This window comes from Scyliorhinus torazame, chromosome 16 (genome assembly GCF_047496885.1).
Source record: "Scyliorhinus torazame isolate Kashiwa2021f chromosome 16, sScyTor2.1, whole genome shotgun sequence".
NCBI classification, from domain to species: domain Eukaryota; kingdom Metazoa; phylum Chordata; class Chondrichthyes; order Carcharhiniformes; family Scyliorhinidae; genus Scyliorhinus; species Scyliorhinus torazame.
The window spans coordinates 52068718-52086189 of record NC_092722.1 but is presented as its reverse complement, the minus strand read 5'-3'; the positions used below and the strand labels follow the sequence as shown (position 1 = coordinate 52086189).

The 17472-nt window shown below is 50.6% G+C and overlaps 1 protein-coding gene across 1 annotated transcript in view; it reads right to left on the bottom strand.

Moving 5' to 3' along the window:
* ajap1 (adherens junctions associated protein 1) overlaps positions 1-17472 on the bottom strand; it is a 430540-nt gene that overhangs the window by 288444 nt on the left and 124624 nt on the right. The window contains exon 2 of the mRNA XM_072478480.1: positions 10457-11259. Coding sequence (XP_072334581.1) covers positions 10457-11259 — 803 coding nt within the window. The remainder of the gene's footprint in view (positions 1-10456; positions 11260-17472) is intronic.

Sequence of the window (17472 nt, the reverse complement as noted above, 5' to 3'; positions counted from 1 at the left end):
TAATCGGTGCCCATGAACCTATCCCCAGTGAGTCAGTGCCCATGAACCTGTACACAGTGAATCCGTGCCCACGAACCTGTACCCAGTTAGTTCAATTCCCATGAACCTGTACCCAGTGAGACAGTGCCCATGAACCTGTACCCAGTAAGGAAGTGCCCAAGAACCTGTACCCAGAGAGTCAGTGCCAAAGAACCTGTACCCAGGGAGTCAGTGCCCATGAACCTGTACCCAGTGAGTCAGTGCCCATGAACCTGTACGCAGTGATTCAGTGCCCATGAACTTGTACCCAGTGAGTCAGTGCCCATGAACCTGTATCCAGTGAGTCAGTGCCCATGAACCTGTACCCAGTGAGTCACTGCCCATGAACCTGTATCCAGTGAATCCGTGCCCATGAACCTGTACCCAGTGAGTCAGTGTCCATGAATCTGTACCCAGTGAGTCAGTGCCCATGTACCTGTACCCAGTGAGTCAGTGCCCATGAATCTGTACCCAGTGTGTCAGTACCCATGTACCTGTACCCAGTGAGTCAGTGCCCATAAATCTGTACCCGATGTGTCAGTGCCAATGTACCTGTACCCAGTGAGTCAGTGCCCATGAATCTGTACCCAGTGAGTCAGTGTCCATGAACCAGTACCCAGTGAGTCAGTGTCCATGAACCGGTACCCAGTGAGTCAGTGCCCATGAACCTGTACCCAGTGAGTCAGTGTCCATGAACCTGAACCCTGTGAATCAGTGCCCATGAAACTATAACCAGTAAGTCAAAGCCATGAACCTGTACACAGTGAGTCAGTGCCCATGAACTTGTATCCAGTGAGTCAGTGCCCATGTGCCTCTACCCAGTGTGTCAGTGCCCATGAACCTGTATCCAGTGAGTCAGTGCCATGAACCTGTCTCCAGTGAGTCAGTGCCATGAACCTGTACCTAGTCAATCAGTGCCCATGAACCTGTACCCAGTGATTCAGTGCCATGTACCTGTACCTAGTTAATCAGCGCCCATGAACCTGTACCAGGTGATTCAGTGCCATGAACCTGTGCCCAGTGAGTCAGTGCCATGAACCTGTACCCAGTGAGTCAGTGCCATGAACCTGTATCCAGTGAGTCAGTGCCATGAACCTGTACCTAGTTAATCAGTGCCCATGAACCTGTCCCCAGTGAGTCAGTGTCCATGAACCTGTACCCAGTGAATCCGTGCCCACGAACCTGTACCCAGTTAATTCAATTCCCATGAACCTGTACCCAGTGAGACAGTGCCCATAAACCTGTACCCAGTGAGGCAGTGCCCAAGAACCTGTACCCAGTGAGCCAGTGCCCATGAACCTGTACCCAGTGAATCAGTGCCTGTGAACTTGTACCCAGTGAGTCAGTGCCCATGGACCTGTCCCCAGTGAGTCACTGCCCATGAACCTGTATCCAGTGAATCCGTGCCCACGAACCTGTACCCAGTTAATTCAATTCCCATGAACTTGTACCCAGTGAGTCAGTGCCCATGAACCTGTACCAGTGTGTCAGTGCCCATGAACCTGTACCCAGTGTGTCAGTGCCCATGAACCTGTACCCAGTGAATCCGTGCCCATGAACCTGTACCCAGTGAGTCAGCGTCCATGAACCTGTACCTGGTGATTCTGTGCCATGAACCTGTGCCCAGTGAGTCAGTGCCATGAACCTGTACCCTGTGAATCAGTGCCCATGAACGTATACCCAGTGAGTCAGTGCCATGAACTTGTACCCAGTGAGTCATTGCTCATGAACCTGTACCCAGTGAGTCAAAGCCATGAACCTGTACCCAGTGAGTCAGTGCCCATGAACTTGTATCCAGTGAGTCAGTGCCCATGAACCTATACCCAGTGTGTCAGTGCCATGAACCTGTACCCAGTGAGTCAGTGCCCATGAACCTGTATCCAGTGAGACAGTGCCATGAACCTGTACCCAGTGAGTCGGTGCCATGAACCTGTATCCAGTGAGTCAGTGCCATGAACCTGTACCCAGAGAATACGTGCCCACGAACCTGTACCCAGTGAATTCAATTGCCATGAACCTGCACCCAGTGAGACAGTGCCCATGAACCTGTACCCAGTGAGGCAGTGCTCAAGAACCTGTACCCAGTGAGTCAGTGCCCATGAACCTGTACCCAGTGAATCAGTGCCCATGAACTTGTACCCAGTGAGTCAGTGCCCATGAACCTGTACCCAGTGAGTCACTGCCCATGAACCTGTATCCAGGGAATCCGTGCCCATGAACCTGTACCCAGTGAGTCAGTGCCCATGAACCTGTGCCCAGTGAGTCAGTGCCATGAACCTGTATCCAGTGAGTTCGTGCCATGAACCTGTACCTAGTTAATCAGTGCCCATGAACCTGTCCCCAGTGAGTCAGTGCCCATGAACCTGTACCCAGTGAATCCGTGCCCACGAACCTGTACCCAGTTAATTCAATTCCCATGAACCTGTACCCAGTGAGACAGTGCCCATGAACCTGTACCCAGTGAGGCAGTGCCCAAGAACCTGTACCCAGTGAGCCAGTGCCCATGAACCTGTACCCAGTGAATCAGTGCCTGTGAACTTGTACCCAGTGAGTCAGTGCCCATGAACCTGTATCCAGTGAGTCAGTGCCCATGAACCTGGACCCAGTGAGTCACTGCCCATGAACCTGTATCCAGTTAATCCGTGCCCATGTACCTGTACCCAGTGAGTCAGTGCCCATGAATCTGTACCCAGTGTGTCAGTACCCATGTACCTGTACCCAGTGAGTCAGTGCCCATAAATCTTTACCCAATGTGTCAGTGCCAATGTACCTGTACCCAGTGAGTCTGTGCCCATGAATCTGTACCCAGTGAGTCAGTGTCCATGAACCTGTACCCAGTGAGTCAGTGTCCATGAACCGGTACCCAGTGAGTCAGTGCCCATTAACATGTACCCAGTGAATCAATGCGCATGAACCTGAACCCTGTGAATCAGTGCCCATGAACCTATACCCAGTGAGTCAGTGCCATGAACTTGTATCCAGTGAGTCAGTGCTCATGAACCTGTACCCAGAGAGTCAAAGCCATGAACCTGTACCCAGTGAGTCAGTGCCCATGAACCTGTATCCAGTGAGTCAGTGCCCATGAAACTCTACCCAGTGTGTCAGTGACATGAACCTCTACCCAGTGAGTCAGTGCCATGAACCTGTATCCAGTGAGTCAGTGCCATGAACCTGTACCCAGTGAGTCAGTGCCATGAACCTGTATCCAGTGAGTCAGTGCCATGAACCTGTACCCAGTGAGACAGTGCCCATGAACCTGTACCCAGTGAGTCAGTGCCCATGAACCTGTCCCCATTGAGTCAGTGCCCATGAACCTGTATCCAGTGAGTCAGTGCCATGAACCTGTACCCAGTGAGTCAGTGCCCATGAACCTGTCCCCATTGAGTCAGTGCCCATGAACCTGTATCCAGTGAGTCAGTGCCATGAACCTGTATCCAGTGAGTCAGTGCCCATGAACCTGTCCCCATTGAGTCAGTGCCCATGAAACTCTACCCAGTGTGTCAGTGACATGAACCTCTACCCAGTGAGTCAGTGCCATGAACCAGTATCCAGTGAGTCAGTGCCATGAACCTGTACCCAGTGAGTCAGTGCCATGAACCTGTATCCAGTGAGTCAGTGCCATGAACCTGTACCCAGTGAGACAGTGCCCATGAACCTGTACCCAGTGAGTCAGTGCCCATGAACCTGTCCCCATTGAGTCAGGGCCCATGAACCTGTACCCAGTGAGTCAGCGCCCATGAATCTGTACCCAGTGTGTCAGTGCCCATGTACCTGTACCCAGTGAGTCAGTGCCCATGAATCTGTACCCAATGTGTCAGTGCCAATGTACCTGTACCCAGTGAGTCAGTGCCCATGAATCTGTACCCAGTGAGTCAGTGTCCATGATCCTGTACCCAGTGAGTCAGTGCCCATTAACCTGTAACCTGTGAATCAGTGCCCATGAACCTATACCCAGTGAGTCAGTGCAATGAACTTGTACCCAGTGAGTCAGTTCTCATGAACCTATATCCAGTGAGTCAGTGTCCATGAACCGGTACCCAATGAGTCAAAGCCATGAACTTGTACCCAGTGAGTCAGTGCTCATGAACCTGTACCCAGTGAGTCAGTGCCCATTAACCTGTAACCTGTGAATCAGTGCCCATGAACCTATACCCAGTGAGTCAGTGCCATGAACTTGTACCCAGTGAGTCAGTTCTCATGAACCTGTACCCAGTGAGTCAAAGCCATGAACCTGTACCCAGTGAGTCAGTGCCCATGAACCTGTAACCTGTGAATCAGTGCCCATGAACCTATACCCAGTGAGTCAGTGCCATGAACTTGTACCCAGTGAGTCAGTTCTCATGAACCTGTACCCAGTGAGTCAAAGCCATGAACTTGTATCCAGTGAGTCAGTGCCCATGAACCTATACCCAGTGTGTCAGTGCCATGAACCTATACCCAGTGAGTCAGTGCCCATGAACCTGTATCCAGTGAGTCAGTGCCATGAACCTGTACCCAGTGAGTCAGTGCCATGAACCTGTATCCAGTGAGCCAGTGCCATGAACCTGTACCTAGTTAATCAGTGCCCTTGAAACTGTCCCCAGTGAGTCAGTGCCCATGAACCTGTACCCTGTGAATCCGTGCCCATGAACCTGTACCCAGTTAATTCAATTCCCATGAACCTGTACCCAGTGAGACAGTGCCCATGAACCTGTACCCAGTGAGGCAGTGCCCAAGAACCTGTACCCAGAGAGCCAGTGCCCATGAACCTATACTCAGGGAGTCAGTGCCCATGAACCTGTACCCAGTGAGTCAGTGCCCATGAACCTGTACCCAGTGAATCAGTGCCCATGAACTTGTACCCAGTGAGTCAGTGCCCATGATCCTGTACCCAATGAGTCACTGCCCATGAACCTGTATCCAGTGAATCCGTGCCCATGAACCGGTAGCCAGTGAGTCAGTGCCCATGAACCTGTACCCAGTGTGTCAGTGCATGAACCTGTACCCAGTAAATCCGTGCCCACGAACCTGTACCCAGTGAGTCAGCGCCCATGAACCTGTACCCGGTGATTCAGTGCCATGAACCTGTGCCCAGTGAGTCAGTGCCCATGAACCTGTATCCAGTGAGTCAGTGCCCATGAACCTGTACCCAGTGAGTCAATGCCCATGAACGTGTACCCAGTGAATCCATGCCCATGAACCTGTACCCAGTGAATCCGTGCCCATGAACGTGTACCCAGTGAATCCGTGCCCAGGAACCTGTACCCAGTGAGTCAGTGCCCATGAACCTGTACCCTGTGAATCCGTGCCCATGAACCTGTACCCAGTGAATCTTTGCCCACGAACCTGTACCCAGTGAGGCAGTGCTCAAGAACCTGTACCCAGTGAGTCAGTGCCCATGAACCTTTACCCAGTGAATCAGTGCCCATGAACTTGTACCCAGTGAGTCAGTGCCCATGAATCTGTACGCAGTGAGTCACTGCCCATGACCCTGTATCCAGTGAATCCGTGCCCATGAACCTGTACCCAGTGAGTCAGTGCCCATGAACCTGTACCCAGTGTGTCAGTGCCCATGAACCTGTACCCAGTGTGTCAGTGCCCATGAACCTGTACCCAGTGAATCCGTGCCCATGAACCTGTACCCAGTGAGTCAGCACCCATGAACCTGTACCCGGTGATTCAGTGCCATGCACCTGTGCCCAGTGAGTCAGTGCCATGAACCTGTGCCCAGTGAGTCAGTGCCATGAACCTGTACCCTGTGAGTCAGTGCCATGAACCTGTATCCAGTGAGTCAGTGCCCATGAACCTGTACCCAGTGAGTCAGTGCCCATGAACCTGTCTCCAGTGAGTCAGTGCCATGAACCTGTACCTAGTTAATCAGTGCCCATGAACCTGTCCCCAGTGAGTCAGAGCCATGAACCTGTATCCAGTGAGTCAGTGCCATGAACCTGTACCTAGTTAATCAGTGCCCATGAAACTGTCCCCAGTGAGTCAGTGCCCATGAACCTGTACCCAGTGAATCCATGCCCACGAACCTGTACCCAGTTAATTCAATTCCCATGAACCTGTACCCAGTGAGACAGTGCCCATGAACCTGTACCCTGTGAGGCAGTGCCCAAGAACCTGTACCCAGAGAGCCAGTGCCCATGAACCTATACCCAGGGAGTCAGTGCCCATGAACCTGTACCCAGTGAGTCAGTGCCCATGAACCTGTACCCAGTGAATCAGTGCCCATGAACTTGTACCCAGTGAGTCAGTGCTCATGAATCTGAACCCAGTGAGTCACTGCCCATGAACCTGTATCCAGTGAATCTGTGCCCATGAACCTGTACCCAGTGAGTCAGTGCCCATGAACCTGTACCCAGTGTGTCAGTGCCCATTAACCTGTACCCAGTGAATCCGTGCCCATGAACCTGTACCCAGTGAGTCAGCGCCCATGAACCTGTACCCGGTGATTCAGTGCCATGAACCTGTGCCCAGTGAGTCAGTGCCCATGAACCTGTACCCAGTGAGTCAATGCCCATGAACCTGTACCCAGTGAATCCATGCCCATGAACCTGTACCCAGTGAATCCGTGCCCATGAACGTGTACCCAGTGAACCCGTGCCCAGGAACCTGTACCCAGTGAGTCAGTGCCCATGAACCTGTACCCAGTGAATCCGTATCCATGAACCTGTACCCTGTGAATCCGTGCCCATGAACCTGTACCCAGTGAATCTTTGCCCATGAACCTGTACCCAGTGAATCCATGCCCATGAACCTGTACCCAGTGAATCCGTGCCCAAGAACCTGTACCCAGTGAATCAGTGCCCATGAACCTGTACCCACCAGTCAGCTAATTCCCTGCCCTCCCAAAACCAGCAATCTGCTGTGGAGCAACATTGTCCACAATACGTTAACTATATTCCAGGACCAGGGGCACAAAATGCACCACAAAATAGAAAGTGCATGTCAGAAAGGCAAGGTCACAGTGATCATGGGGGACTTCAATATGCAGGTGGACTGGGTAAATAATGCTGCCAGTGGACCCAAGGGAAGGGAATTCATTGAATGTTTACAGGAGGGCTTTTTGGAACAGCGTGTGATGGAGCCCACGAGGGAACAGGCCATTCTGGACTTAGTGTTATGTAATGAGCCAGACTTGATTAAAGATCTTAAAGTAAGGGAACACTTCGGAGGCAGTGATCATAATATGGTAGAATTCAATCTTCCATTTGAAAGAAAGAAGGTAGAATCAGATATAAAGGTGTTACAGTTAAATAAAGGTAACTACAGGGGCATGAGGGAGGAACTGACGGAAATCGACTGGGAGCAGAGCCTAGTGGGAAAGACAGTCAAACAGCAATGGCAGGAGTTTCTGGGAGCAATTGAGGACACAGTACAGAGGTTCATCCCAAAGAAAAGAAAGGTTATCAGAGGGGGGATTAGGCAGCCATGGCTGACAAAGGAAGTTAGGGAATGCATCAATGCAAAAGAGAAAGCATATAATGTGGCAAAGAGTAGTGGGAAGTCAGAAGATTGGGAAGGCTACAAAAACAAACAAAGGATAACAAAGAGAGAAATAAGGAAAGAGAGGATCAATTTTGAAGGTAGGCTTGCCAGTAACATTATGAATGATAGTAAAAGTTTCTTTAAATACATTAAAAACAAACGGGAGGCAAAAGTAGACATTGGGCCGCTCCAAAATGACACTGGTAATCTAGTGATGGGAGACAGGGAAATAGCTGAGGAACTAACTAAGTACTTTGCGTCAGTCTTCACAGTAGAAGACATGAGTAATATCCCAACAATTCAGGAGAGTCAGGGGGCAGAGTTGAATATGGTAGCCATCACAAAGGAGAAAGTGCTAGAGAAAATTGATAAATCTCCGGGCCCAGATGGGCTACATCCTAGAGTTCTAAAGGAGATAGCTGAAGAAATAGTGGAGGCGTTAGTTATGATCTTTTAAAAGTCACTGGAGTCAGGGAAAGTCCCAGAGGATTGGAAAATCGTTGTTGTAACCCCCCTGTTCAAGAAGGGAACAAGGAAAAAGATGGAAAATTATAGGCCAATTAGCCTAACCTCGGTTGTTGGCAAGTTTCTAGAATCCATTGTTAAGGATGAGATTTCTAAATTCTTGGAAGTGCAGGGTCGGATTAGGACAAGTCAGCATGGATTTAGTAAGGGGAGGTCGTGCCTGACAAACCTGTTAGAGTTCTTTGAAGAGATGACAAATAGGTTAGACCAAGGAGAGCCAATGGATGTTATCTATCTTGACTTCCAAAAGGCCTTTGATAAGGTGCCTCACGGGAGACTGCTGAGTAAAATAAGGGCCCATGGTATTCGAGGCAAGGTACTAACATGGATTGACGATTGGCTGTCAGGGAGAAGGCAGAGAGTTGGGATAAACGGTTCTTTTTCGGAATGGCAACCGGTGACGAGTGGTGTCCCGCAGGGTTCAGTGTTGGGGCCACAGCTGTTCTCTTTATATATTAACGATCTAGATGACGGGACTGGGGGCATTCTGGCTAAGTTTGCCGATGATACAAAGATAGGTGGAGGGGCAGGTAGTATTGAGGAGGTGGGGAGGCTGCAGAAAGATTTAGACAGTTTAGGAGAGTGGTCCAAGAAATGGCTGATGAAATTCAACGTGGGCAAGTGTGAGGTCTTGCACTTTGGAAAAAAGAATAGAGGCATGGACTATTTTCTAAGCGGTGACAAAATTCATAATGCTGAAGTGCAAAGGGACTTGGGAGTCCTAGTCCAGGATTCTCTAAAGGTAAACTTGCAGGTTGAGTCCATAATTAAGAAAGCAAATGCAATGTTGTCATTTATCTCAAGAGGCTTGGAATATAAAAGCAGGGATGTACTTCTGAAGCTTTATAGAGCATTAGTTAGGCCCCATTTAGAATACTGTGAGCAATTTTGGGCCCCACACCTCAGGAAGGACATACTGGCACTGGAGCGGGTCCAGCGGAGATTCACACGGATGATCCCAGGAATGGTAGGCCTAACATACGATGAACGTCTGAGGATCCTGGGATTATATTCATTGGAGTTTAGGAGGTTGAGGGGAGATCTAATAGAAACTTACAAGATAATGAATGGCTTAGCTAGGGTGGACGTAGGGAAGTTGTTTCCATTAGCAGGGGCGACTAGGACCCGGGGGCACAGCCTTAGAATAAAAGGGAGTCACTTTAGAACAGAGATGAGGAGAAATTTCTTCAGTCAGAGAGTGGTGGGTCTGTGGAATTCATTGCCACAGAGGGCGGTGGAGGCCGGAACGTTGAGTGTCTTTAAGACAGAAGTTGATAAATTCTTGATTTCTTGAGGAATTAAGGGCTATGGAGAGAGAGTGGGTAAATGGAGTTGAAATCAGCAATGATTGAATGGTGGAGTGGACTCGATGGGCCGAATGGCCTTACTTCCGCTCCTATGTCTTATATTCTTTCAATTGTGAGCTTGTATTTCAAAAATCTGCTCCCACTCCTTGCCCCCGACTTCATAGAAGAATAACCTAAATGGGAGCATCTTTATCAACTGATTTAATTACTGTTGAGTGGGAAAGTATTGAGTAAAAATATCGGGACTGAGCAACCCGACCCCAATCCCACCCCACTCACGCCAGTTTAAAATCTAACAATGATAAATCAGGCTATACAGAGGCTCCCAAAAAAGGCAGGAGGAGGCCTCAGGAAAATCCACCATCACCACTGCACTTTGTATTGAACAGGACGTCAGAGGAGAGCTTAGCTGTCACATCTGACAGCAGGTCTGAGGCAGGAAATGTCTCCTGGTTAAGACCGGGTCAGTCTCCCTTTGCACTCCTTATGGGACAGGAGGAGCAGGAGTGTTCCTCGCGATCCCCTCCAAAGAGCCTTTGGCATACCCCAAACTGAAACAAGCATTTTCTCTCTCCTCCCCCTCCCTCTAGATGGCAGTTCAGGCTTTCCACCCGGTGTGCTGATTGCTGGAGATTATACACAAGACTCAGCGGGCGTGCTAATGTGTGTTTCTGTCTGCTGACCAGGCTGTGTGTCTGGCAGGCTATTGAGGAGGAGGTTGCAGCAGATTATTTAAATGCGACCCTGCCCATGAAGCTGAGCAGGGCCTCCAAACAGCCTAGCCTTGCCAGACTTCCCCCCTGTAACCGCACTCCCTGGCCTCATGCGAATATGGAGGTGTCTCTTTCACATCTCTCTCCTGGGGCAGCAAGGTTAGAATCTACCTCCTGTGGCAGGTGCTTTCCAAGTTACTGTAAATTCAGCCAAGATCGCTGGAAATGTCAAAGTAAGCCAGTCCTGTGATTAAAACATGTAACTCAGCAAGTGCACAGTGAACATCTCTACTTGTAGTCCATTCAAAAATAAAACATTGTCACAATCAATACATTTCTCACAGAAACAGGTTAAACTTGATCTCTCCACATTGCATTGTTATCTATAAAATAACAGATTCAGAATTCTCGTGGTTGAGGTACCTCCTGAATCTCCTATCCGGGGTGGGCGGACGGTGTTGCTCAGCTTCCAGCTTGGATTCGGTTCGGTTGGCCCTGGCTCAGGCACCACCATCTTAGGGCTCCTGAGTGCGGTTGTGGTGGTTTGCATAGTGGTCGATGTGGTGCTGGCTGTGGTGGTGGTTGTGGTTCTGGCAGTTGTCATTCTGGTGGAGGGCAACAAGGTCAACGCCGTGGTGGAAAGACCTGTCGGAGTTGAAAACATGTTGAATTCTGTGAGCTCCTCTTTTGTAGGGCCCCATTCGATGGCGCAAGGTATCACAGTCGCGGCTCCGTCACTGTCATAAGAAGTGCATTTGGGTTTCTCAAAATTATCAAACGCAAAATGATCGCTCTGCCTTCTCGACCTTTTCAAAGAGGTCGATTTTACCGAGTCCCTGATCTCCGTAGAGACTGAAGGGTCCAATCTGTAAGACATAGATTGTTTGGACAGACAGTTGGTACACAGGGTGCCTGTGACTGATTTGTGTTTGTGAACTCCCGCTGGCTGGTCCGCCATTTGCTTCCCGGGATGGATTTCAGGCCAGATCATTCTGAGCCTCCAGGATTTTGTAATTCTCCCAAGTTGGGCATTTTTGTATTCCCAGAGAGGGCCGGCGGCAGGTCTGTGACGTGCTGGTGGGTGGATTGACCCTGACGTGTGGCGGAGTCCCTGACCCTGACTCTGTGATTCACAAGAAGAGAAATCCATGGCTAGGTGAAACATGGCAAGCAAAATCCAGGCATGGCACCCAACAGGTCGTCCAAATATATTGACAGGCATTGGGCTGGAAGAAGAAAAGAGTGCAACATCAGTCTAGTGAATACAACGCAAACAAGAATATATTTCAGGAGTTCTTTGCATATATGTGCAAAATACTTTGGCCGGCATCTAATCTAGTACAGCAGACAGCACGGTTTTAATCATGAGGTAACATTTTGTGCAAAATTATCTTATTCTTAACCTGAGCTCCGCAGAATTTACTCAAGTTCCCAACACGTAAACCTACATGGAGTGTTTCCTTGCCCTTACTTTCACCATGCTGAAACCTTGCGAGCGATTTAGCGGCCTTGTTGTGCTCGTTTTGGTGGCGGGACGAGGCCGTTGGATCTCGCTATAGGCCTCTCGCATGGACCAGTCACAATGGCACCTGGGGGGTGGGGGGTCTCCCAGGCCATTGGAGGCCGGGGCAGGGCAGGGTAGTACCCTGGCACTCCACTGGCACCTGGGCACCTTGACACTGACAGTCTGGCACCCTGGCAGTGGCAAACAGGCACTGGGTGCCCAGCTGACATTGTCAGGCTGGAAGTGCCAGCATGCCCAGATCCAAGGTTGGCATGCCTGGGATCGGGCCGGGGGGGGGGGGGGGGGGGTGGTCCCAGGGAAAATTGGGGTTGCCTTGCAAAATTGGGGTTGCCTTGCCCCAATCTGTGAGGAGCCTTTCATGCTGGTGAGCTTCAACTCTCCAGCAGGAAATCAATCGAAGTGTGGCCTCTGGCGGAGAGAATATTCGGAGGCTAAAAATAACGGGGAATTGACATTGAAGGGCGAGATATTTCTCAGGGCGGCAGGCACCGAGACACATCCTGATAAAAACGCTCAAAACCGGAAATAGACATTTTTCGGGTGAATCCTCGCCTCCAACTCCAAACTCATTACTGAGCAGGTGACAATAATCGCAGCCTGCCTCACATTCCTCAGTCTCCCTATCTCATGACAACCTACAGGTTCAGAACAACCCAGCTAGGCATCTGTTAATCACCAACGTTTGATGGATCGCCTCCGCTGTTTTCTAATTTTCACCCTGGATGGTGACCTGCACTCTCGCTCATCACTTGAGTTTCAATTTATCCGGTGTAAAAAGTGCTTTTACTGCATCCATTTGTTCTCGAAAGTGCTGCGCGAAACCCAAATGTTCCCCTCGCAACACACCTCCACCAATTGACAGAAGCCTGAGACAAGGCAATTAAACAGTCCCTGTGGTCACAACCTGAACTTTATCTCATTAGGTAAAAAAAATCTCCACTGTGGTATGACATCTGTACATCACACATCAGCGTCAACCACATTAATAATGTTACGCAGGTACCTATTGTCTTTATGTATTGTTATAATTACTGAACATACATAACTTGCATTGTAGAACATCTACTCCAGAGGGCAGCCGTGATATGTATTTCCTGCTTTATTTTTGATAGACAAGGAAGTCAGGGTTCTGGAGGACAGGCAGGAAAGTGGACTTGAGACCACAGCCAGAACAGCCATGATATTACTGAATGATGGAGCTAGCTTGACGGGCCGAATGGCCTGCTTCTAAGTTATATGTTCCTTTGTGATCTTTCTCCTTTCCTGAAGTCACCAGCTTATACAACAGTCCCTTAGTTTGTATCCTTTATTGAAACCTGATACCTTGGGCGGGATTGCGCATCCATTCACGGCAGCAGGATTCCCCGTCCGTTCACGGCAGCGGGATTCTCCAGTCCTGCTGCAGTGAAAGGGAGATTTGGCTAAAGGTCAAATTCTCCATCCGGGCTAGTTGGGGTGGTGGGGGAGGACTTGCAGCCGAGAATCCCGCTCTTTGTGTGTTACAATTGACCTCCAGCACCCGCTCGGCAGAGATTGCGAAACCGTGGATGCAACAGTGATGCACGATCAATCACTACTGAAGCGAGATTGTAGTCCAATTGAAGGCTTTAATGAACAAGTAGTTATCCCAGCAGCTCCAGTACAGAATGACTGCTGTGGGTGAAACACAGGCTCTTATGCTCCGCCTGCTGGGCGGAACCAGCAGGCAGGTTCCACCTCTCATAATACAGTATAAGGTACATCCCACCTAGGTACTCCTAATATAGCCTACCACATTCACCCCCTGTTTAAAAAAGAGTCCGGCAGGGCTGGTGGCCTTGCTTTTACAGTGGTAGAGGTTATAGCGGTACCCTTCGGTGCCTTTACATGCAATACACATATCTACAGACAATTATTTCCAAGTTCATTTTACAATGAAACTATCAGCCGGTCGGGGGCCCTGGTCGTCCTCTGCGATCTCGCAGTCCCGGCGGTGATGCTGGCGTCGGCTCGGGCATCCGTGGCTCTGGGAGCATGTCGTCTTCAGCTTCATCGCATCCGGATGGGGCCAGTGGGAGGATGGATCCGCCTGGGAAGGGGCTGCGGTGGTGTGCGCCGGTGAAAAAATGGTTGGGGTTGGTAGGGGGGGGGGTGAGGATCCAGCGGGCGCCAAATCCCGGAAACAGACCGTGTTTTGTTGGCCGTCGGGGTGCGCCACAGAGGCGTACTGGGGGTTAGCATGGAGGAGATGTACCCTCTCGACCAGTGGGTCCGACTTGAGGGCCCGTACGTGTTTGCGGAGTAGGACGGGTCCGGGGGCTGCCAGCCATGTTGGGAGCGAGGTCCCCGAGGAGGACTTCCTAGGGAAGGCAAGGAGACGTTCATGAAGTGTTTCGTTGGTAGTAGTGCACAGTAGTGATCGGATGGAGTGAAGTGCATCGGGGAGGACCTCCTGCCATCGGGACACTGGGAGATTCTTGGACCGTAGGGCCAGTAGGACGGCCTTCCAGACCGTCCCGTTCTCCCTCTCTACCTGCCCGTTTCCCCGGGGGTTGTAACTGGTTGTCCAGCTGGAGGCAATGCCCTTGCTGAGCAGAAATTGACCCTCCTCATCACTCATGAAGGAGGACCCCCTATCATTATGGATGTAGGCGGGGAAACTGAACAGGATAAAGATGCTGTGGAGGGCTTTAATGACGGCGGCAGCCATCATGTCAGGACAGAGGGTGGTGAAAGGGAACCGGGAGTACTCATCAATCAAGTTTAAGAAATACGTGTTGCGGTCAGTGGAGGGAAGGGGCCCTTTGAAATCCATGCTGAGGCGTTCAAAGGGGTGGGAAGCCTTCACCAGGTGCGCTTTCTCTGGCCTGTAGAAGTGCGGCTTGCACCCCGCGCAGATTTGGCAGTTTCTGGTTACAGCCCTGACCTCCTCGATGGAGTAGGGCAGATTGTGGGTTTTAACAAACTGGAAGAACCGGGTGACCCCCGGGTGGCCGAGGTTGTCGTGGAGGGTCCGGAGTCTGTCTACTTCTACACTGGCACAAGTGCCGTGGGACAGGGCTTCAGGAGGCTCGTTGAGCTTCCCGGGACGATACAAGAACTCATTATTATAGGTGGAGAGCTCGATCCTCCGCCATAAGATCTTATCATTCTTAATTTTGCCCCACTGTGCATTGTCAAACATGAAGGCTACCGACCGTTGGTCAGTGAGGAGAGTGAATCTCCTGCCGGCCAGGTAATGCCACCAATGCCACACAGCTTCGACAATGGCTTGGGCCTCCTTCTCGATGGAGGAATGGCGGATTTCTGAGGCGCAGAGGGTGCGCCTGATTGAGGGTGGTAGCCAGAGCTACGTCTGATGCGTCGCTCTCGACCTGGAAGGGGAGGGACTCATCAATTGCATGCATCGTCACCCTGGCGATGTCTGATTTGATGCGACTGAAAGCCTGGCGGACCTCTGCCGATAGGGGAAAAACCGTGGACTGGATTAGTGGGTGGGCTTTTTCCGCATAATTGGGGACCCACTGGGTGTAATAAGAAAAGCCCAGGCAACGTTTCAGGGCCTTGGGGCAGTGGGGGAGGGGAAACCTCATGCGTTCGGGATCTGGGCCTATGACTCCATCATGCACTACGTAGCCGAGGATGGCTAGGCGACCGGTGCTAAACACGCATTTGTCCTTGTTATTGGTTAAGTTAAGGATTTTTGCAGTATGGAGGAATTTTCAGAGGTTGGTGTCGTGGTCCTGCTGGTAGTGGCCGCAGATGGTGACATTGTCGAGGTACAGGAACGTGGCCCACAGACCGTACCGGTCAACCATTCGGTCCATCTCCCGTTGGAAGACCGAGACTCCATTTGTGACACCAAAGGGAACCCTTAGAAAGTGGTAGAGCCGCCCATCTGCTTTGAATGCAATGTACTTGTGGTCATCCGGGCGAATGAGGAGCTGGTGTGAGATACCCTCAATTACAACTCGAGAGAGATGGTTGGTAATACAAAGGTTTTAATTAGCAGAGAACCAGTCAGCTACCAAGAAGTGTGCTCACTGCACATTGCCCACTGGACATTACCTTATATATGGCTCCCTGGGGGGTGGAGCCGGAGGCAGAGTCCCCCAGGGTTCCAAACCCGGTCTTAAAGGGATCAGTACATTAAAGGTGCAGTAACCATTCATCACATTCACCCCGTTTTAAAAGAAAACAGAGTTCGTCGGGGGTGAAGTGGAATTACATGTCCAGTCTTTTGGGTGGTCTGATTGTTCTTGTTGACCTTCTCAGCTCCGGCAGTGGTGCGGCGGACACGGGCGTCTTCAGTGGGGGTATATCCGGTGTCATGTGAGAGTACCTTTAAGACATGGATGTTTAAGCAATGTACCTTTAAGAAAACAGTGATGTCAGAGAGTGGGTGGGGCTGAGCTCAGATCAGCCATTTTGCAGTTTAGTTTTGCAGTTTGAAAAAGCAGCTTGTGTGTGTCTGTGTGTTTCCAGAGAGCTGCGGTTTGGAGGAAAAGAGCTTGGGGAGTGTCTGTGTTTGCAGTGAGCTGGATCTCTGCCATGAAAGACTATCTCTGGATCATTTGGGTGATTTAAACTCATAATTGTAAAGCCTTTAACCTGATGTGATTCTGTTTAAAGGTGTTAAGTCTCTTGGAAGTTTGAAGGAACATTTTGAGGAATTATTTACTGTTGCAATATTTTCAGAGTTATTTTGAAGTAAGGGGTGTTAAGAGATCCAATGTTTATTTAAGATGTTAAGTTGAGCTCATGGAATAAACAGTGTTTCGTGTTTAAAAACCCCACGTGTCCATAATTGTAATCCTACACTAGGAAAAGCAACAAATCCATTAAAGGGAGAGGTTGGTTGAACTCTATGATACATTTTGGGGTTCTGCAAATGCCTCGCCCATAACACCGGGAGCACGGTGGTCTGAGCCTTTGCCCGTGGTAGAGCAGGGGGGGTATCTGGGGTAACTAGGGTGATTGGTGCCGGCGCCGGCAGTGGGGGGGGAGCGTCAGTAGAGGGGGGGGGGCGTTGGTGGGAGAGCCAGTGGGTGCCAGGTCTCGCAGGGAAACTGTGTCTTGCCTTCCGTTGAGGTGCTCGACGTAGGCATATTGGGGCTTCGCATGCAGCAGCTGGACCCTCTCGACTAGAGGGTCTGTCTTATGGCTCCTCGCGTGCCTCCGGAGTAGAACTGGTCCGGAGTCATCAGCCAGAGTGGAAGCGAGACCCCAGAGGTGCACTTCCTGGGGAAGACAAACAAGCGTTTGTGGCCGTGCAGAGGAGCGACCTAATGGAGTGTAGGGCATCGGGTAGGACCTCCTGCCAGCGGCTGGTTGGGAGACCTCTTGACCGTAGGGCTAGAAGGACAGCCTTCCAAACTGTCGCATTCTCCATCTCCACCTGCCCGTTTCCTCCTACAAGCTAGGTAGTGCCTCCAGTGCCGCACAGCCTCCACAATGGCTGTGCCTCCTTCTCGACTGCAGAGTCCAAATTTCCGAGGCGGTGAGGGTTCGGGAGAAAAATGCTACTGGTTGCCTGCCTGGTTGAGGGTAGCAGCCAGGGCGACGTTTAATGCATCGCTTTCTACCTGAAATGGGTTGGTTTCGTCCACCGTGTGCATGGCGGCCTTGATGATATCGGCCTTGATTCGACTGAAGGCCGACCGGGCCACAGCCGTGAGGTGGAAAAACCGAGGTCTTAATGAGTGATCGGGCTTTGTCCGCATATCTAGGGACCCACTGGGCGTAATAGGAGAAGGGCACTGTAATGACCTCCAATTGGCATTATTGGTTGGCCAATTGGAGTATGAGCTCCTTCAATGATAGCTCATTGAGAGGGCCCACATAAGCACCTGTGTAGGATTTGTGAACCAGTCTTAAGTTGACTGGAGCTGCTCTTGGATGTAGTTATTGCAAATAAATACTGGTGTAGTGACGG